General features: G+C 44.7%; 1 protein-coding gene and 1 pseudogene across 1 annotated transcript; both read left to right on the top strand.

Moving 5' to 3' along the window:
• The first annotated feature begins 4,445 nt into the window (after nt 1-4,445).
• Nucleotides 4,446-15,766, top strand: LOC136502150 (uncharacterized). The gene is made up of 13 exons (XM_066497623.1): nt 4,446-4,569; nt 4,713-4,821; nt 4,914-4,992; nt 5,096-5,171; nt 5,279-5,362; nt 5,464-5,568; nt 12,757-12,837; nt 12,921-12,985; nt 13,339-13,408; nt 13,484-13,561; nt 14,376-14,473; nt 14,565-14,700; nt 15,400-15,766. The coding sequence occupies exons 1-13, from the start codon at nt 4,513-4,515 to the stop codon at nt 15,544-15,546; spliced, it is 1,185 nt and encodes a 394-aa protein (XP_066353720.1). The 5' UTR covers nt 4,446-4,512; the 3' UTR covers nt 15,547-15,766.
• Nucleotides 15,767-17,920: 2,154 nt separating this feature from the next.
• Nucleotides 17,921-22,894, top strand: LOC136502156 (monocopper oxidase-like protein SKU5; annotated as a pseudogene).
• The last annotated feature ends 158 nt before the right edge of the window (nt 22,895-23,052 follow it).

The raw sequence follows: 23,052 nt of genomic DNA, 5'->3' as shown, positions 1-23,052 counted from the left end.
ACGGAGGTGGCGTGCGTGCGTGGCGTCCTGGCGCGCGGCTCGTGATCTGTTTGGCGGACCGGGGCCCCGGGCGCCTCGCCCGGTACGGGCCCGCATGTCAGTGCACAGTGGGCTGTTTTTTTGGATTTAAGGACGGGTTGGTTTGCGTGGAAAGGGTTGTGGATTACGTTTCTCCATAACAGGAAAATACGTTTTCCGAAATCTGAAAGTGCGAGGAGAGTTTTTATTTTTTTATATTCAATATTTTAATAATAATTGTTCTAAAATTTTTTTGCGGATTTGACACTTAACGCTGTCGCGCCATATGCATCGGCGCGGCAACATCCGCCACGTTAGACGACGTTTTCGATGTGGAAAACGCTGTCACGCCACTTCCACTAGCGTGACTAGGTTGTTCTATCACGCCACCGAGAGTGGCGTAACAAAACAAAACCTTTAAAAATATAACTCTTTATACGACGTTGGATGAAGATGAAATTTATATGAAAATTGTAGCTCTCGATGAGATCTATAACTTTATAGTTTTGAGTTTTTTCATTTGAGTACGTTAAGATGCTCAAAAAATTAATATAAAATTTCAGGAGCATAATATGCTGCTAAAACTTTATATTAGTTTTTAGAGTACGTTAACGATCTCAAATGTGAAAACTCAAAAATATAAACTTGTAGATCTCACTAAGGGCTACAACTTTAATATAAAATATATCTTTATTTGACACCATACAATAACAATATTATTTTTCTAATGCGATAAGCGCTAGTACACGATTATTATGCTGCTTAAATTTTATATTTTTTTGTGCATTTTAACGATCTCAAATGTAAAAACTCAAAACTACAAGATCTATAGCTTTCATGTAAAAAGAATCTTCATTTGATACCATACAAAAACGATATTATTTTTCTAATGCAACGAGCACTTGTACGCGGTTATTATGTTCCTAAAATTTTATATTAATTTTTTGAGCATCTTAACGTCCTTAAATAAAAAAACTAAAAACTACAAAGTTGTAGACCTCATCGAGAACTACAATTTCCATATAAATTTCATCTTCATCCAACGTCGTATCAAAGAGTTATGATTTTTTAAAGGTTTTGTCTTGTCACGCCACTCCCGATGGCACGACAGAACAATATTGTCACACCAACGGGAGTGGCGTGATAGCGTTTTTCACGTCGGAAACGCCGTCTAACGTGGCGGATGTTGCCGCGCCAATACACGTGGCGCGAAACCAAAAGGGCCAAATATGCAAAAAAAAAAAAGGAGCGATTATTATTAAAATATTGAATAAAAAAGATTAAAAAAAAATCCAAAGTGCGACGCCGTCCGTGTTGCATATATCGGCTGCTACAGTGGGTTTTAAATCCGTGGTCGCTTGATCGGGCACACGCCTTTCTTTGGCACGACAATCTCTTTAGTCTTTACCTTTCGATTCATGAGCGTTATAGGATAGCCTGTTTGATTAGCTGCACTAGTTGTAAGTCCAGCTAAAATTAAGGTGGCTAAAATTTAGTTTAATGGTGTTTGGATAATTGAATATGGACTATTGAGAGCGACTAACACTTAGTTAGGTAGGCTAAAAATTACTTCACTTTTTAATCGGTCTATTTTTTTTACTAAAAATTTAGTCCAATGATCCAAATAGGCCCTAAGTAGAAAATTGTCATCAAACAATTTAGGTCAGGTATATCATGTATATATTGTACATTTGTTGTTACTTCGATAAGACAGATACGGTTCTAATTGTGTCCTACTCCGTCCATTTCTAATTATACAGCACAACTTAATTTTGGTTTTGTCTTGTGGTCAAGTCTTTTTTTATATAAAAATATGTTAACATCTACACGTTCAAAAAGATACACCATCTCTCTTCAAAAAAAAAAAAAAGATACAACATCTAAAACATATTTCTTAGAAGAATTCAATTAACCTAATGTGATGCGGTGGATGTTGGTAAGTTTTTCTATAGACTCGACAAGAGTTTTTAACTTTGAATAAAGTTAAAATAAAATATAATTTCAAACAAAGTCAATATATAATTTGGACTTCTATGGCAAGGACACAAACCCAATATATACTTACGGCGATTGCGAAGGATTTAGAATAAAATTGAGCGGAGATGATGTATGTGCATAGCTGCAATTAAAAGTTGTAAAATTAGTGGGATTACATAGCTATTAGGGAAAGATGATGTGCATAGTTAGTGAGGGATGGAGTAGATGACTTGTATGTTGAGATAGACATATAGTGGGGATTAGCTTTATACTAGCTTTATAATAGATATAGATATAGATATAGATGTTTGAGAAAATTAGTTTATTCTACATTCCCAACCAAAGTGAGAAGGTTGTGAACGCAAGTTATTCCTTCCTTCACTGATGAATAATAATAACTCCTAAAGTAAAAGCAAAGTGAGGAAGGCTTCATCAGCTGGGGCAAAAACGTTGGATAGCATAATTCATCTGTACTCTTTCCATTTTTTTCAAGTAGGCTTGTTTTAAGTTAAATATTTTTAATTTTGACTATGAATTTTAAAATCTTTTTAGTTTAACAACATGTGAACCATATATTAAGAAAAGTATTTCTCACAATAAATTTAGAGACATAAATCTTATGTTGTTAGCCTATACATTTTTTTCTAAAAAAATGATAGTTAAAGATAGAAATATTTGATTTAAAACAAAACTAATATGACATGTAAAAGGATGGAGTAGTCTTCAAAACCATATATACATCTGCACCTTGGATTGGACCGAGTATTAAGTGTTGTTTACTCACATACGTGTGTACCAAATTGGGCTCAGTCGCATATAAAGTCAAATCGTCCCAAAAATTATCGTGTATCCCAAAGTAAGAATGGAACAAAAGCCACTGATGATGCCCATTACCTAAGGCTGTGTTTAGATGGCGATTTTTTTTGACAAATACTACTGTAGCACTTTTCGTTGTTATTTGGCAATTAGTGTCCAATTATGGACTAATTAGGCTTAAAAGATTCGTCTCATAAATTTCGGCTAAACTGTGTAATTAGTTTTATTTTTTATCTATATTTAATACTTCACACATGTGTCTAAAGATTCGATAGGATGGAAAATCTTGAAAAATTTTACAAAATTTTCTAGAACTAAACTGGACCCAATCCAAGAGCAAGTCATGGATTATCCAAATCATTTTTAAATATTTCCGTGCACTATGCACATGTCACTCTCAACGTCCCCTCGGTGTTATCGAAGCCTCGGCGCATGGATCGACAAAACCCACTGGCTTCAGGGAGAGTTTAGTTGGCGAATTTTTTGACGAAATGGTATTGTAGTATTTTCGTTGTTATTTGATAATTAGTGTTTAATTATAGTCTAATTAGGCTTAAAAGATTCGTCTCGTGAATTTCGTCTAAACTGTGTAATTAATTTTATTTTTTATTTATATTTAATGCTTCATGCATGCGTCCAAAGATTCGATGTAACGGGAAATCTTGAAAAATTTTGCAAAATTTTGGAAACTAAACACTACCTTAGCCATTGCATTGACATGACTACATGAGTGAACCAAACTGGTATGACCTTGATTAATAAGAATTGAACTAGGAACTGAGGTAGAACAATAAACAAGGAACCTGCATCACTGAAACATTCCTTGGTTCAGAGTTCCACACCAAAAGTAACGTGTTGTCAACTTGTTCTATTCGGCCTGTTCATTAGTTGGTTTTTAGGCTGATAAGCTCGGTTGGTGCTGATTTGATGTGAGAGGAAAACACTGTTGTCTGACTGATAAGCCCTGGCCGAAACCAATAAGTGAACATGCTAATTATATGCAGGGATTTATTGCTTAACTACTTGTTGTCTCATATTTAAGATAATGGCCATGTTCGCTTCGCTAAAAAGCCATGACTGAAAATATTGTTTACTAATTTGTTGTGAGAGAAAAATATTATTCCTTCACTAAAACAGTACGGCTCCTAAGACAAGCGAACATGACCAATGACCTATGAGAAGCATGTCATGCAGATTTTAATTATGACTCTTAGTGGAAGTGCACGGAAGAGACATTTTATGAACCATCGCGGACACATATTTTTCCCATATTTATATTTTAAATGAAATTACACCGACTCTACTAGGGCTTGTTCGCTTGGAGAAATTTGGAGGAACCTGAATGAATCTGTGAGAACGTGAATAGTGTTTTTCATCCGAGAACAGTGAAATCCGACTGGTTTTCATACCCGCAGAACGCAACGTATGGTTTTTATGAAATTACTGCATTCTAAACTTTCATTTTCCAGTCTCAGTACATAGATAATTCACATCTACCCAAGTTTTGAACATTATTAGAACGTAACATGGTGGAAATCCTATTACGTAATTAACATCTAGGGCAAACTAGTCATTACACAGCAAATTAATTAGTTCTAGTTATCTCCGTATCCTAGGCTCCTAGCATCGCTAATTCTTCTCTTCTTCCACTCCCCATCTCCTCTTCACTTCCAGAGTCCACCGGCTCCGATCCCAACTCCCATGGCGCTCTCAATCTCCACGCCCACCTCCTCCTCCCTCGTCCCGGCCTCCCGTCAGGTACTACACCCTCTCTACCCGTCTCCCCTCCTCTGATCCTCTCCAGCAAGCTCCCATTCGCGCAGTCCGGCCGCTCGCCGCCGCCGTCGCCTCCTGGCCATCTCGCGCTCCCCGGTTTCACCTGTTCCTGGTCGTTGCTTCAGGTGGTCAGGTTGACTTCGCGGTCGGCTAAGCCTGCGACTTTCAGCCTCCGGAGGCCGCCTGTGGCCGCGCGGGCCGCCGCTGGCAACGCACCAACGTCCCCGGTCAGCGGTACTGCTCTTGGCCCCCAATCATGTCCTGTCCTGCGGCTTCTCGTGACGTGTAGCCTTCCTGACTCCCGATTTCGCTCTGTTTGGGCGCAGAGGTCGTCACTGAGCTCGACGCGGTGGCCGGCTTCAGCGAGATCGTGCCGGACACCGTCGTGTTCGATGATTTCGAGAGGTAACAGTCTTCTTGCCTTGTTTTTCTGTCTTGTTGCCCCATTGGATTTGGTGGGTGGGTGGGTTGACCGAGGCTGGCACATTGTGCTGTCGAACAATCGCAGGTTCGCACCCACGGCAGCCACGGTGAGCTCGTCGCTGCTGCTTGGGATCGCTGGGCTCCCAGACACCAAGTTCAAGGTGAGGAGCTGTCGCGATTGGAATGTTCAGCTACTATTCAATTATAATCCTGCAGTGCAAGAGTGACACGGTTTGTGTTGGGGCTATTTGTTTTTTTGTTTTTGCAGAGTGCGATAGATACTGCGCTGGCAGATGGTGAGTGCAACTCATTGGAGAAGCCTGAGGACAGGATGTCCTGTTACCTCACCAAGGTCTGCATGTTTCATCTCGATTTCGCTATTACCACTGTGATAGCTAGGCAATGTGGGTTTTCTGTGCATCTGAGGTGCTGAATCGAGAAGAACTTTTGCAGGCTCTGGCAAATGTTGGCGCTGAACTGGCTCATCAAGTCCCTGGACGCGTTTCGACTGAAATAGATGCTCGGTTGGCTTATGACACCCAGGGCATCATCCAGAGGGTATGATCTTTTATTTTTTTTCTGCTTGTGTTGCTTCAATGGAAGTTGATGCATTTATTAATAATTGTATGGACCTTCTGTTAGCATTATAATTTGTTAACACAAAACGGTTAAGAAGTTCTTTCTGGCAATGTCCGAATGTCAGCTTTCTTGGATCTGCAGTTCAACCTGCAATGTAATACTTCAATGTACACAAAAAACAATGGTGATAGCAACACTCTTTTGTTCCAGCATATTCTTTTATGTTACCAATGTTAGTGTTTCATATGCAAATATGCACGAGGATAGTTCAGTACTGTCAAGATATAAAGAACACTTATTTGTGACATAACTCCCAATGTAGGCTGAATAGATGTAAGATAGTGGGGAAGTGGGGATATATTTAGCTGCATGATACTAGTATGAACATATGGATTGGTACTATTACTAAGTTATTTATATGTCTATTGAACACCTCTTAGTTATAACCTTACTTTGATCAAATTATCATATCAGTAAATTTGATCAATAATTTTTCATGGAACAAGCACTTGTCTGGCTCTGATGGGCTACAGCTGGCAAGGAACAAAAAACTAGCTGTTAGCTTGATATACAATTGCACAATGCAATATAAAGTTGTGATTTGTGACAGATTAATGAGACCATATTGGGATAACAATTCTTCTGATACTTCAAATATGTATTTTTTTAACTCTTGAGTGATCTTTGAACACATTTTAGTCATCAGACTCAAATTCTCTGCATCCCTTTTATTGCTTGCATGCTCATATTATCAACAGTTTGACACCTCACTTTTAAAAAAAATTCAACACCTCTGTGCTACCGTTGTAGCAATCAATATTACTGAGTTTTATCAGTTGCACACATTTTTTATTCACATTCTTTTTTTAAGATCCAGAACTTTATTCACATTCTCATTATCATACAGATCACGCTTTAGTCATTGTTACGGTGTCGGTGAGGAGATCGCAGGGGAGAGTGGAGGAGTAGGCTAGACTGAGAATTGGAACACAAGGGATAGCGAGGAATTGGTGCAGTGGAAGGTTCGCCGGCGGTAGTGGCAGAATCGCTCGCAGCCACCGTCGACGGAAAACCCGCCCACCTTGGGAGGTTTATTCCTTCTTCGATAAATCTGATTACAATTACTAAGGGCCCTTTATAGAATAGGTGCACTGCCTAACAAACCAAGATAGATCTCCAAAATTTCCTCCCTTCCTCTCCTAACTTAATCAGCCAAGCCCCTTAGCCATGGCTGGGCCTGGGCCGGCGCCTATACTGACGCCCCACAAAAGCATCTATAACCAGGGGCGGAGGGAGGGGGGGGGGGGGGGGGGGGGGGCTGGCCTCCCCCAACAGCCTGCTAATTCCCTATCAGTTAGTTAAATACATGGACACTATTAGAACAATTATAGGTCCTGGCCCCCCTTAGTTTTAAGCCCAAGTTCCAGTTAAGCCAGCAGGACAGCAGCCTAATTAGGAGGAAGCTAATGAGACAAGCAACAACACGCCAACAGCTGTATTCCATCGTCTCCCCAAGTTGCCTCCTCGTCTCCCCGTCCCCGATCGTTTGGCTTCTCGGCTCCTGCAGCACGGCAACAGCATAATAAGAGCAGCGGAGCAGGAAGCGGAAGGCCGGAGGCAGGACATCGACACGCCAAACGCCGCGTCGCGCTGTCGCCGCCGGAAGCTGCCTCCTGCCGACGCCCAGAGTCGAGTCTCCCATCTCCGTGACACCCAGCTACCAGACACGCTATCTTGTGTCTTCGTTTCCCCCCTTTTGTTCTTCCCAGGTGCACATAATTTTTTGATCTTGATCAATACAGATGTAATCTTATTTGCATTTTGCATAACATTATTGCCCTGATATGTATGGACGTATGGTTATAACTATGAGATCGATGAATCAAACTTGGTTCAGTTTTGCTTGTTATTTGTCCCCCCCCTATGCCGGATTCCTGGCTCCGCCCCTGTCTATAACACTTCCCTCCTCCCCAACAAACAGCTCGTTCGCGAGCTGGAATGCCAGATAGCGTGCCTTGAAATCATCAACATCTTCCCATGTAGAATCAGCCGCAGGACGCCCCTCCCAATGGACAAGGAGCTGCCAGCGACCACGGTTCAAGCGAGCACGCACAACCTCAGCCGGAGTAGGAATCACACGCCCATGGAGAGTTGGCGGTAGAGGGATGATGTCGCTAGGAGGATCCCCAATATACCTCTTGAGCAGTGCCACATGGAAGACATCATGTATATGAGCCTGTGGCGGAAGACGCAAATGATAAGCCACAGCGCCCACACTCTCAATAATCTGATAGGGCCCGAAAAACCACGGCCCAAGCTTGGAGGGGGCCGCTGGAGTGATGCCAACAGCTGTGCGGTGATGAAGACGAAGCAGGACCCATTCACCCACAGCAAACTCCACAAAGCAGCACTTCTTGTCATGGATCTCCCGCATAGTATCCTGAGCCAATACCAAACGATCACGGATGTCCAGCAAGAATGAGTCTCGGTCACGAAGCTGGCGATCAACAGCAGCCACCCGAGCCGTCCCTGGAAGATAGGACACCAGGCATGGTGGAGACCAGCCATAAACCACCTCAAATGGCGTAGTGCACAGGGCAAACTGGTAGGACGTATTATAGCAGAATTCCGCCCAAGGAAGCCACTGCAACCAAGAGCAGGGCCGATCACCTGCTAAGCACCGCAGGTACATGACTTTGATGCGGTTGGTAACCTCGGACTGCCCATCCGTCTGTAGGTGAAAAGCTACTGCGCAGCAATGTCACACCAGCCATCTTGAAGAGCTCCTCCCAAAAGTTGCTGGTGAAGATGGTATCCCGGTCACTGACGATGGAGCATGGGAACCCGTGGAGTCGCACAATGTTGTCGAAGAATGCACGAGCGACGGAGCTGGCCGAATAAGGGTGGCTCAAGGCAATGAAGTGCGCCATCTTGGAAAAGCGATCCACCATTGTAAGGATGACAGACTTTCCACCCACACGCGGAAAGCCTTCCACGAAATCCATAGCAATGTCGCTCCATACATGCTTAGGAACGGACAGGGGCTGAAGGAGGCCAGCTGGGTGCAAGTGTTCAGACTTGTTGCGCAGACAAACAGCACAGCCCTTGATATAATCACAAACCAGCCTGTGAGCATGGCGACTGTAGAAGGAAGCCCGCAGTCGATAGAGGGTCTTTTGGGAGCCTTCATGCCCAGCAGCGTGAGCCTCACGCAGCAACTGAGGCCACAGAGACGACTCATCAGGGACAAAAGGGCGGCCTTCAAACAGCAGCAGCCCGTCCACCAAGGTCCAGACAGGCGGTGCGGTACCGGCTAAGACCTGCTCCAGGAGCACCTAAGTCTGCGGGTCACGCTGTATCTCAGCACGGAGGTCGTCGTAGTCGTAGATGGCAAACGTCGGGCCGGAGAGGGCCCATGCAGCCAAGCCGCTGGAGTCGGCATCGCGGCGGGACAGGGCATCCGCCACGGTGTTCAGCTTCCCAGGTCTGTACTCGACGGAGAGGTCGTAGCCGAACAACTTTGTGACCCAAGTGTGCTGGGGAATCGTCGTCAGCCGCTGATCGAGGATGAACATGAGGCTCCAATGATCCATCCGGACTGTAAATGCACGACCCCATAAATAAGGCCGCCAGTGACGGACCGCCTTGACGAGACCAATCAGCTCCCGTTCATAAGCCAGAAATTTAGCATGATGCGGCGCTACAGCCCGACTGAAGAAGTCTACAACACCATCGCCTTGGTGCAGTACAGCGCCAAAGCCAGCCCCCGACGCGTCTCAATCGACGATAAAGCGCCTGGAGAAGTTGGGAAGCTGCAAGATTGGGGCTGTCACGAGCGCAGCCTTGAGGGCAACGAAGGCGGCCTCCGCCGCAGCCATCCAGGAGAAGCCCTCACGCTTGAGGAGAGCCGTGAGCGGGGCAATCACACCGCCATAGCCGGCGATGAACTTGCGGTAGTAGCCCGTGAGCCCCAGGAAGCCGCGAAGAGCCCGGGCCGTGCGCGGACGGGGCCAGGCCTCCACGGCTGCAACCTTATCGGAGTCCATGGTGACGCCCTCGGCTGAGATGATGTGGCCGAGGTAGGCCATGGATGATTCGCCGAAGAAGCACTTGGAGCGCTTGGCGAAGAGACGATGATCCCGTAGCTGCTGTAGCATTGTCCGGACATGCTGTAAGTGTTCGGACCAAGATGAACTATAAATAAGGATATCATAAAAAAAATACAAGTACAAAGCACCGAATAAAAGGCTTCAGGACGCCGTTCATCAAGGCTTGAAAGGTTGCTGGTGCATTCGTCAGGCCGAATGGCATGACAAGAAACTCAAAGTGGCCTTGGTGCGTCCTGGACGCCGTCTTGAGAATATCAGCCGGATGCATGCGCACTTGATGATACCCACTGCGGAGGTCAATCTTGGAGAAGAACCGAGCACCCCGCAGTTCATCCAAAAGCTCGTCGACGATTGGGATGGGGAACTTGTCTTTGACGGTGGTGTCGTTGAGGGCGCGGTAGTCGACACAAAACCGCCAACTATCGTCGTGCTTGCGGACCAGGAGCACCGGGGAGGAAAAAAGCGATGTCGACTCTCGGACGATCCCTTGAGCCAACATGTCGTCACATTGGCGCTCAATCTCGTCCTTCAACAGTTGGGGGTACCGATAGGGCCGTACCGCCACCGGTGCTGAGCCCGGCAGTAAATGAATGCGATGATCGTGCCAACGCTCTAGAGGCAGGCCGTGTGGTGTGGCGAAGACGTCCTCAAAGGACTGGAGCAGCTCCTCCAGCACGGCCCGAGGATCAGCGACGGCGCGAGCAGCGACAGTCCGGCCACCCATGTCGGTCCAGTGATGGGCGCGTCCATTGGACCAGAATGCCATCAAAAGGGCGGCGAAGTCCCAGATGATGGGTCCCAATGTCCGCAACCACTGGACGCCAAGGACGAGGTCGAACGCGCCCAAATCCAGCGCGGAGCAGTCGATGGTGAAGCGTTCGTCATGGATGCAGATGTCAACGGCGGTGCAGGCCCTAGGGCTGGGCACACGGTCACCGTTGACCACTAAGACCGACAGACCGTTGCGTGTTGTGATCGACATGCCAAAACGCCGGGCCACTTCTGAATGAATGAAGGTGTCGGTAGACCTGGTGTCCACCAATGCCTTGAACGGAACGCCGCCAATTGTCACCTGCAGCATCATAGAATCAGAAGGCCCAAGGCCAGTGAGGGCGTGCAGGGAGATCTCCAAGTCGTTGATGTCGCTAAGCGGGTCCTCCTCTCCATCAGCCAACTCCTTGAGGAAGACGCCCTTTGTAGCGCATTTGTGGTCCTTGCTGTACGGCTCCGGGCAGAAGTAGCACTGCCCGTTTTGGCGCTTCTCATGTCTCCGCCGGCGAGAGACGGCGGAAGTGATGACGCGGCGCCTCCGTCTTGCCGTCTTGTACAACAGCAGTAGCGCCCGCAGCGCTGGAAATAGCAGGGGCGCCCGTAGTACCGAACGACACAGAGCCCCGGCGAGTGGTCGACTTAGGCGGCGCTGAGCTGTTGACAGTAGACGCCTCCGACTGGCGCTGCTCATACGCCCTCGCCAAGCTCATGGCCTGCTGCAGGTGTAGAGGTCAATTGTCGTTCGCGTGGAGAGGTCATCGCATCGCGAGAGCAGGGAAAGGTAGCGGCGGGAGTACTCTTCCACAGTGCCCGTGCGGACCAGGGCCTTGATCTCAAAGACAGAGTTGGTGCGAATGGGCGGCCTGAAGCGGTGGTTGACGAATTCGACGAAGCGCGGCCAAGCGATCATCCCAAAGTCGTGCTCCATCTGATAGTACCACTCAGCCGCAGTGCCATCCAGATGCAAGGACGCCATCCACACCTTCTCATCCTGGGGCACGCGATGCCCGCGGAAATAGTTGTCGCACTTGTTGAGCCACGTGAGCGGGTCCGACTCCCCGTTGAAGGAAGGGAATTGGATCTTCGGCGGCTGGTGGGGTTCACGGTGGCCGTCAGCATCGTCATGGTAGCGGCGGGCAAAGGCGCGACTGCCGCGGTCGAAGTCGCGGGCATCGCGGAAGTCGCAGGTGTCGCGATCGTCGTAGCCACGCCAGCGTCCACCGCGCTCGTCGAAGTCGCGGGCGTCCCGGCTGTAGAAGTCGCGACCGAAGCCACCCTGAACGCGACGATCGAACCGATCGTGCGAGTCGGAGTAACGCGTGCGGTCCCGAAGCTTACGGGCGCGGAAGTCCTCCTAGGCGCGGTCCTGAGCAGAGCCGCGGTCGTCGTAGTCCTCGCGGTCTTCACGGTGGGTGCCGCTGTTGTCGCGATGGACATCCCCGCCGCCGGGCGCGTCCTCCCCGCCCTTACCTGAATCGGGCTTGCCCATCTTGACGCGGGCAAGTCTGGAGTCGTGGGAGTTGAGGCGGTTGGTGATGGTGGTAAGCTGACCGAAGATGCGATCCAGCTTCACCTCGAAGGCCGCAGGGTCGAAGGGAGTGCTGGACATGGTTGTCGATGCACTCGTGGAGGTCTCCGATACCAAATTGTTACGGCGTCGGTGAGGAGATCGCAGGGGAGAGTGGAGGAGTAGGCTAGACTGAGAATTGGAACGCAAGGGATAGCGAGGAATTGGTGCAGCGGAAGGTTCGTTGGCGGCAGTGGCAGAATCGCTCGCAGCCACCGTCGAAGGGAAAGCCGCCCACCTTGGGAGGTTTATTCCTTCTTCGATAAATCTGATTACAATTACTAAGTGCCCTTTATAGAATAGGTGCACTGCCTAACAAACCAAGATAGATCTCCAAAATTTCCTCCCTTCCTCTCCTAACTTAATCAGCCAAGCCCCTTAGCCATGGCTGGCCCTGGGCCGGCGCCTATACTGACGCCCCACAAAAGCATCTATAACAGTCATGATGTTACAATTTAACAGAAATGTCGACTTAATGTTTAAAGTAACTGTCCCTAAACCTCAGTACGAGGATACGGGCATATTAAGATATTTGCTATCTGAGTAATTGCACTCAAAGATTGTTCTTATCCTTGACCTTGTTGCTGATGCTTGTGACTAAGCATGGCTATCATATATCCTTTGAGAAAAATATCTGTGCTTCTTCTCCTTCTTTTTTACTGAAAAACGTCTGTGCTTCTCAGTCACAGTTTCCTTAAAACTCGTATCTTTGTATATTAGGTGCATGAACTGTTGAATCTATACAACCAACATGATGTCTCAACTGACCGCCTGTTATTCAAAATTCCTGCTACATGGCAAGTAAGTATGCAATGCACTACTAGTTCTACCTTGTTGTACCTTCTGTCTCTATAAATTTTCGTTTCCAACTTGTTTATCATCAGGGCATAGAGGCCTCAAGGTTGCTTGAATCTGAAGGAGTTCAAACACATCTAACATTTGTTTACAGGTAATGTACAAAACATTTTTTATATAATTTGCTCCTTATCCTATAGCTTAATGGTTAGAGCAGGGAACTATATGGACATTTTTTCCCCACTTCGCAACATTTTTATGTTGCAATATTTGGGTGCTTAGCAGTACCCCCTTCTTTAAAGTGGAGCGTGAAAACAAGCTATTGGCAATGTGCTTGGATTACCATATTATGCTTTTACATTGGTACATGGAGATTCTGTTGAGTCCATCTGGTGGATAATAATTATTCAGGCTTACTGTTAATCATGAAGAACAATTTTATATAAGACAAAAACAACTTGGAGCTTATATACATCTTTTGTTTTGTGGTTGACCATTCTTGCTCAGTTTCGCACAAGCAGCAGCGGCAGCACAAGCTGGTGCATCTGTTGTACAGATATTTGTGGGCCGATTGCGGGTAAATTTATCAAGCCACCTTTTACCATGACCCTGTGCTAAAACAATAATGTTTTTCTAACCACAAACTACCCAGGATTGGGCAAGGAATCACTCTGGTGACCCAGAGATAGATGAAGCTTTGAAGAAGGGAGAAGATGCTGGGCTTGCTTTGGTTAGCTTCAGTTCTTTTTTTATTTGTTAGTTATTTCTGCATGTTTATATCAATATCCTTATATACAAGACATTTGAAGAATCAAATGCCTGGAAACAGGAGCTGCAAGCCTGCAACCTTACTGACTTACAGTAGTTCTGTGTTTGCTGCCTGACTACTAAGCTAAAAACCAAAGAAATAGATTTGAAGTTCTTGTACTCAACTGTCAGCAAGTATTTTTGAGTCATTTTTAGCGTTTTCATTTTTTTATCATTGCATCATTTGATTAATATGGGCCTGGTGCAAGCGGTAGAGTCTTACCGCCTGTGACCGGAAGGTCCCGGGTTCGAGTTGCGGTCTCCTCGCATTGCACAGGCGAGGGTAAGGCTTGCCACTGACATCCTTCCTCACACCCCGCACAGAGCGGGAGCTCTCTGCACTGGGTACGCTCAGCAGATAATGTGTTGGTATTCTAGTTTCCTTATGGTAATGCAGTATAAATGAGTAATTAACAAGACTAATATAAGTGGATAACTATGGCACTTAGTTGTTCTTTGTGGCGAGTATCTAGATTAGTATGTGAGGTGTGGTGTGTGTGTGTTTGTTCTTTGTACTCGGTTTTGGGTCCTTCTGGACTCGTGTACTGTTTTCTTCTACCTTAATGAAATGACGCGCAGCTCTCCTGCGTAGTTCGAAAAAAAAAACTATGACACTTAGTATTAAGGTAGTCATCAATAAGGGGGTTACTTCTTAGAGATGAGCAACAGTACACTTACAATTTCTGCTACTAAGCTAGAGTTTATATAACTTCATATATTTGTGGGTTATAATCCAGGCGAAGAAAGTATATGCCTATATTCACAGACATGGGTACAAAACAAAGTTGATGGTCGCTGCCATACGGAACAAGCAGGACATATTTAGCCTTCTGGGGTAATTTTGTATTACTTATTTTTGCTGGATATTGGATACAAATTCACAAGTCATGGGCACTAACATGGGAACTAATGTTTCTTAAATGTAGGATTGATTACATCATTGCACCACTGAAGATATTGCAGTCTCTGGAAGAATCTGTCACCGATCCTGATGTGAAGTACGGTTATGTCCCAAAGTTGACTCCTGCTATTGGCAAGACGTACAACTTCACTGAAGAGGAGGTTCGTGCACTCGTGGATCTTGTTCCAAATTCACATATCTGAAGTTCTGAACTGCTTAATTGGCAAATAACTTAATGATGATCAGTAATCATGCATTGTTTAGATTTTTTTTTTAAAGGGGACCTTTGAGCACTCCATATAATTGTTCCCAATAGGAACCATTACAAGTGTGATGCTGTATGTAAATTTATATTGTCTTCACCAGACCTGTGCATTTCCACTAGACCAATATAGAGAGATATGGTAGCAGAGAGATTTGTAGAAGGACCAGGACTTATCTGTAGGGTCCTTATATAGAACTCTCTGCAAGGGGAAACTCTGTTTCCAGGATTGATAAACGAGAATGATTCTCTGTTAAAAAAGGGCGTACCCAGTGCAGAGAGCTCCCGCTCTGTGCGGGGTCTGGAGAAGGTGTTAATGACAAGCCTTACCCTCGCCTGTGCAATGCGAGGAGACCGCGACTCGAACCCGGGACCTTCCGGTCACAGGCGGTAAGACTCTACCGCTTGCACCAGGCCCGCCCTTCGAGAATGATTCTCTGTTAGCCTTGATGAAAATAAAAGTCTGATAAGTGCCAACCTTAATCAAGATAAAATAAAGCCAAGAAAAGAAAAGAAAAAAAACAAACTGATCAGTCTACTTTTTATCTTGTATCTTTATGCTGATTGATTGTTCATTTCTGATAAATGGTGTATGCAGCTTGTGAAGTGGGACCAGCTGAGCCTATCAGCTGCGATGGGGCCAGCTGCAGAAGAACTACTTGCTTCAGGACTAGAGGGATATGTGAACCAAGCACGCCGTGTTGAAGAGCTCTTTGGGAAGATCTGGCCACCTCCCAATGTTTAACAACACCTTGCTGTGCCACAACTTTCAGTTCCAACAGAGAGCAATAACAACCAGCAAGGGCAGTACGGTGTGGACCAACATCTGCCCTCTTGCTTCGAAGAACACTTCGCTTGCTCGCCACAGTTCTCCAATGTGATTTACCTGGCAGTCTCACGATGCTGTGCAAAAGACGTTTTGCTGCTTTTGGATCATACACGAATCTCTCCAATGTTTTCGTTAACTTGCAGTGTGTATTGTGTTTTTTTGTGATTCAAACGATATGCTGAACTGATGAGAACCTGTCGCCTGATATTCCCTGCAACTGCAAATGTCCTGGTACTGCTACCAAACAGCTTCTTGGTTCAGGTGGCAATGTGCCAATGTTGTTTCCATGAGAACCCTCCATCCAACATCACCTGAGCTGCAGTTACATGATTATCTGTCTGCTATCAAAAGCCATTCTGTGCTAGTTAGCCAAGTTCATGTTTTCAGGATACAATTGCCCACCTAACATCAAAACTCTGTTGTGAAGCAAGCATCATGCTGAATGTATGAATTTACCGTACGCTTTTGTTACTTGGCCTGTTTTTATTGTTATTATGTGTGTGTAAGTAATTGATTGGTAGGTGGTATATGCAGATTAGAAGGAGGTGTAACCGATCGTTCGGTCAAAGTTTGTCGAGCAGGGTCGGCAGGGCAGGGCAGGCCGGTGGTTCACGCTGATACAGTGGGTGGAGCAAGCAATGAACCAGTGGGCGGAGGAGCCAAAAATATTTCTCAAATTCGGTCTCAGTTCTTTCTATTTCGACACCCATCTATCTTTGCTCGTAGCGTTTAATTTCCTTCGTGTGGAGTTTGCGATTTTTTTAGCCTTGTAAACGTCCTCTCAATTCTTAAGAGTTGATTAACCCCCGAGTTTTATTAGTTTTTTTTTCTCTGTGTATGTATCTATCTATGGCTCTATTTCTATATCTGTATATATCTATATCTTTTGGCTACTGACACTCATGCGAAAAGCCCTATGCACGACTTGGAATATCTTTTGGCGCATCATTTAATTCAAGCCTGCTACGACTCTAATGCATTTTCTTATTTCATTACCTATTATATTATCCTTAGCAATAAATAAATAAAAGGCACATTTGAAATTTCCTGTTCATTCATAACTGGCCTTGCAAATCGCTCTCTTCCGAAAGAAAATGAGCATTCCTAAGGAACTAAGCATATTTGTGTAAAGCGACCAGTTGTTTTTACTATTGCTACATCGACGACGTAACCAATTTGTTACTGTCTTTGCACATACACAACCCACTCTATAGTGCCGAGGTAACAAATTTATTACCATCTTTGCACATTCAGAGCCCACTATATAGTGTTTTATGTAATATAAGGATTAGTCAGATTACATATATTGCTATATGAGAAACTATACACACTCTGTTGCTAGTGTGATTTTCTAATGAGATGGTAGTTACCATGATTAATTTTGACCATTAATACTCACTAGGAAAGCCCTAAAATGACTTGAAATATCTTTTTGCTGTATCATTTAATTCAAACCCACAAACAATATCATGCATTTTTTTTATTTTGTAATTATTACCATTATCCTTAGCCATAAATAAAATGCACTTTTGATATTTCCTGTTCATTCATGTTTGGCTTTGCGAATCCCTTCTCTTCTCAAAGAAAAATGAGCATCCTTAGGTAAGGACATTTGTGTAAAAACAACATGGTGTCTTACCATCATAAGTAATTTGTTGTTACTGCCTTTGCACACACATGACCCTCTATATAGTTTTTTTTTCATGTGATAAGGATTGGTCAGATTGCTCGAGCTGCTCTAAATCTATGTTCACCATCAAACTATAACGACATAGTACATACAAGACATATTGGCGTTACTACTACACGTACAACAACCGTACGCACATATGTACCTGTCTTATACCATAAACGCACGCTACATATGTAACCGACTTTAACGCGCCTAATCTTGACCGTCAGATACTTCATGGACGGTTCAAACACACCTCTTGCCCTATCTTTTTGCACAATAATTAATTTCAAAACCCAAACCACAACACATCATCATATATCTCTAGCCATAAACAAAGAGATGGCATCTCTGAGAGTTCCTTTTGCTGACATACATTCATGTGTTGGTTTTGTGTCTCTCTACATTTGCTTTTTATCTCTCCTCTGCTCTCCGTCCCTTCTTTTCCACTTTTTTATACCCCCAACAAAAAACCCCACACCACGAGAGAGAGGCCAAAACCCACCTTGGCAAGCAAAGCAGGGCTCGGCGCAGACGAGAGTACGCTGGACGTACGAGAGGGAGTACGTAGAGCGCGGCGCGCACGCCACACAGCCCAGGAGAAGCGAGAACCATCCCATGGCGATGGCGGCGGCGATGACGGTCGCCGTGGTGCTCGCGGCTGTCGTGGCCGCGGCGGCAGCGCAGGCGGAGGTGCGCTGGGAGGTGGCGTACCTCACCGTGGAGCCCCTCGGCCCCGCGCAGAAGGCGCGTACTTGTCGCCACCACCTCTGTTTCTCTCTGTTCTGTGTCTCAGTTGTCTGAAAGTTCTTGATTTCTACCGGGGGAAAAAAAAACGAAGTTTTCGATTTGTCTGGAAAATTTTACGTGTTTTTTCTTCGCTCTCTATTTTCTTTTTACACCTCATGGCTTCGTAAGATCTTGATCTTACGGGAAGAAAAAAGAATCGCCATATATTTTTGTTTAGATATTTTGATTTTTGGCAACGTTTGTTCGTTCGATCGACGAGTGCTTGTCTTAAAAACGCATCCTCTATTTTCTCTTCTTCGTGCGAGCAGTTTCACCGAAACGATCTTCGTCGTCGTCGCTTCGTTTGCGATTTCGTTGTCTTATAAACGTTTCGTAACGCTCGGCGCTCGCGCTTCCTCATGAACAAATAAATAAATAAATCCGCCGTCGATGTTGCAAGGACTCCTTTATGCTCGTGATATGTGTTCTTCAGACTTTTTGGCGAAATTTTACTTGATTTTGGTGGCGCATGGCCGAAATATTTCTTGCCCTGTGTGTGCCTGCCTAAAGATCTCTCTTTTGTGAACGAACCATTTCAAAGCCCAAAGGTTCATTTTTTTTCTTGGCAAACAATCAATATGAGATATTGAGATCTTGTACTCTGTTTTTTTCAGTCATTTTTTTTGTTTCTAATAAAATAGAGAAGTTTCGTCATGTGGGTTGAGGCTTGGGGCTTGAGACGCAAAATTCTAAGAACACGCATTTCTTTTTGTTCATCAGGTGATTGGGATAAACAACCAGTTCCCGGGTCCTCTCTTGAACGTGACGACGAACCAGAACGTGAGGGTGAACGTCCAAAACAACCTTGACGAGCCCCTCCTCATCACCTGGTACTTACTACTGCTGATGATGCCTCTCTGATCACTTCATTTTGATGCAAGCAGATCTCTGATGACTTCATGTGAAGCAAACCTATTTTCTTGGATTTTTTTTAATATTTCACACATGCATTTTCATTTTATACCAAATTTTTAAAAAATCTTGACGAGTCAAATTGTGTCAGTAGCCATATGTAAGGTTTCCATCTTTGATGGGTTTGTGATGAAATTCTCGGTGGATCTTGAGCTGCACTTCCATTTCTGCGCTTCCTCTTTGCCTTCCTATATTAAGCATATGACGTGCCATATTATGCGTTGTGCATTTGAGACATTTATGGGCTTAATTGATCATGGCATATTGACATATATGGGCAGGCATATCATGTTCTTTCCAGCAGATTGGTTCAGGTGCATGCATCTGTGCGTGATTCTCGGCATCATTGCATTTACATCCTGATAGTTCGTACCAAAATGTTATTTGCTTTATTAGTGACTGAAGATGCAACGGTTTCTGTTATTTTTTTAGATATAATCTGTGTTCTTGATTGAATTACATCTGTACCGTAGCAAATAAAATCTGCATAACATTTTTTACCAAATAACTTTGCAGATGTTACACCATGCTTGGAAACATGATTGAAATGCTTAAGGAATTTTTACAGATTTACCATCATGGCGATGTGAGTGGTATAAGAAATACCATGTCAGTGACTCATATGTCAGTGACACAGTGTAAGATGTCATCCGTAATAGTGGTAAATATGTAAATGCCCCGCTTAAGGAATGTAAATGCCCCGATGCTTAATACCTGAGGGCAAATTCCATTTAAAAAAAAAAAAACTCAACTAGCATTGGCGCCAATTTTCTTCTCCTGTGGCAAGTGGCAACTGAACTGGTTTGCTCACAACTCTCTTTTCCATGGGAATGGCAGGGACGGGATCCAGATGAGGATGAACTCGTGGCAGGACGGCGTTATGGGCACCAACTGCCCCATACCTCCGGGATGGAACTGGACCTACGAGTTCCAGCTCAAGGACCAGATCGGCAGTTTCTTCTACTTCCCGTCGCTCGGCCTCCAGCGAGCTGCCGGCGGGTTTGGCCCCATCACCGTCAACAACCGTGCAACCGTGCCCCTCCCCTTCGATCAGCCTCATGGTGATATCACCCTGTTCATTGGGGATTGGTACACCAAGACCCATGTTGTAAGAGCTTTGTTTTTGTGTCTGTCAATGCAATCTAGGTGGTCTATCTATTTGTTTCAGAGTTAGTCAGGGAAAATATTGCACTTTCTTGATCTTTGGCACAATGATCTCTTGATTTTTCCACCATATTTTTGTACATAGAACAGAAGCTTAGATTTTCTTAACCAGCAGGATATTAGACCAAATATTAGTGTTCATCTGAGATGAAAATCTAATTTCATTTTTAAGTTTACAGAATAAGAATCGCAGTACAGGATTTCACTGAAAATGGAGTTGTTGCACAGTATTTAGCTTGGTACTTGAATAATCTTTTGCATATTCTTCTTCTTGTAATTTTAGTATTCTATCCCATGCAGGAACTGAGGAACATGCTAGATGATAATCAGGAACTAGGGGTACCAGATGCCATTCTTATCAATGGAAGGGCACCTTACAGATATGACAGTGCACTGGTTCCGGATGGCCTTCAGTATGAAACTGTTGGAGTTGAGCCAGGTTATGTATGGCTTTGATCAAACTTTTACTTGCAAATTTGCATCTCTATGTGCAATTTCTTATACAATCATACACCCATGCTGAATGCTCGAAGTTTTGTATGTTAGTTATATTTCAAACTTCTGTTACTTTGGTAGCACAAAGGGTTGGATTTTATCAGTCACTGATGCGAAGTGGAAATCAAATGAATGGAAGTTGGAATGCAGCTTATCAGTCAATCTTTATCTGCTAATCGCAAAAAAAGTCAATCTTTATCTGCATTACTATAACACTACCATGTTTATCATGAGTCGCGTGAAGTCTGATGCTCTGAATATTTGTAACAGGGAAAACATATCGCTTCCGTGTCCACAATGTTGGCATCTCAACTAGCCTCAACTTCAGGATCCAGAATCACAACATGCGTCTGGTAGAGACTGAAGGAACCTACACCAATCAGCAGAACTACACCAACCTAGACATCCATGTGGGACAGTCCTACTTCTTTCTTGGTGACCATGGATCAGAATGCAAGCACTGACTACTACATTGTGGCAAGCCCGAGGTTTGTAAGCAATCCTCGATGGCATGAAGTAGCTGGTGTAGCCATTCCTTCAGTACTCAAACTCCAAGGGCAGGGCTTCTGGCAGCCTCCCTGATGCTCCAAATGATAACTACTGACAAGTACTTACTCCATGAATCAGGCAAGGTCCATCAGGTATTATGTTCACAAGAGTACAATATTATGTTCTTGGCATGGAAATTCACTTCTGATCTTGCGTTACCTGTGGACTCTGATCTTTATTTAGCTTAACTGATTCTTCTCCTGTATTTGAAGTTGTCATTTGTTTTACTGTAGTTTGATATAATGATATTCATATGTTCTACATCAAGAGCCATTGGTATTGTTGTTTCATTCTACTGTATTTGATATAATGCATATTCACATTTTCTCCATCAAGAGCCATTGGTATTGTTGTTTCAGAATGAACACAAGCGCTGGTGCTGCTCGTCCAAACCCACAGGGATCATTCCACTATGGATCGATCAACATCACTCAGACCTTTGTTCTAAAGAACGAGCAGCCCTTGAGCATCAATGGAAAGCGTCGGAGGACTATCAACAAGGGTGTCATACTCTCCTCCAGAGACGCCACTGAGGCTTGCTGACCTCCACAACCTGACTGGAGTCTACACAACTGACTTCCCTGCAATGCCCAGCAATGCGCCAGCGAGGATAGCTTCATCTGCGCTGAACGCGTCCTACAAGGGTTTCCTAGAGATCGTTTTCCAGAACAATGACACTGATGTCCAGACCTACCATCTTGATGGCTACTCATTCTTTGTTGTTGGGTACATGCTACACCATCACAATCTTCAGTTTTAACCAATGTTTCATGTCAGCTTGTGAACATCTGAAAAGGACACCACCTTGCTGTGAATTTCAGGATGAATTATGGCGAGTGGACACCAGACAGGAGGAATGAATACAACAAGTGGGATGCCATCTCTCGCTGCACCACTCAGGTAAGCAACCTTTCCAAGACACATCTGATAATGTGCCAAAAGTTCTGTACCTCACATTAGCTGTGCCATTGGTAATTCTGAAGAACACAAATTTCTCAATATTTGCAATGACAAACAGGTCTTCCCCGGGGGCTGGACTGCGGTCCTAGTCTCGCTTGACAATGTTGGTATCTGGAATCTGCGTGCCGAAAAGCTGGATAACTGGTACAGAGGGCAGGAGGTCTATGTGAAGGTTGCTGATCCACTGGGCTACAACGTCACTGAAATGGTCATCCCGGATAATGCCCTGTACTGTGGTCTACTGAAGGAGAGGCAAAAGTATGTCTCAGCTGAATGTCTCTTCTCACCCGATGCAGTGTTACATTTTACAGATGCAGTGTTACATTTTACTGTTCTTGACCTGCAACTCACATTCTGCTCCAAAAAACCTGCAGGCCACAGGTCCATGAGTCAAACAGCAAGTCGTCGGCGCAAGGCGATGCTGGATGGAGCAACAAACTCCTCACAACCATGATACTGGTCGTCGCAGCTGTGATCTTCAGTTGATTCATTCAAAGTTTTTTGCTAGATTTTTGCCTAGAAGAAATAGAACATTGAAACATCTACCTTACAAGTTCAGCATAGGGTAGTTTGTGGAGATAGGATCTGGCGGTGACTCTCAAGCTGGTTGATAGTGTAGGACAACTTGAAATGATGTTTGTGGAAAAGGCAAGATGCTTGATACTCAAGTGAGAACTTAACAGAACCCAGTGCATGTTGTGATTTGTATCGCTGCAGTTTGTCCTGAGGTTAACAGTTTCATGACTGCTTAACTGGCAGTTTCACATTATGTGATAAAGGCATAGTCACCTTGCATTATTGCTGCCTCACATGATATCTTTGAATCTGAACTTAATTTTGACCTGAACCACTTGCATCCAGGTAAACTCCATCAAACAGAT

Source organism: Miscanthus floridulus, chromosome 13 (assembly GCF_019320115.1).
Source record: "Miscanthus floridulus cultivar M001 chromosome 13, ASM1932011v1, whole genome shotgun sequence".
In the NCBI taxonomy this organism is placed as follows: Eukaryota; Viridiplantae; Streptophyta; class Magnoliopsida; order Poales; family Poaceae; genus Miscanthus; species Miscanthus floridulus.
This window is presented reverse-complemented; position numbering and strand designations above follow the sequence as displayed.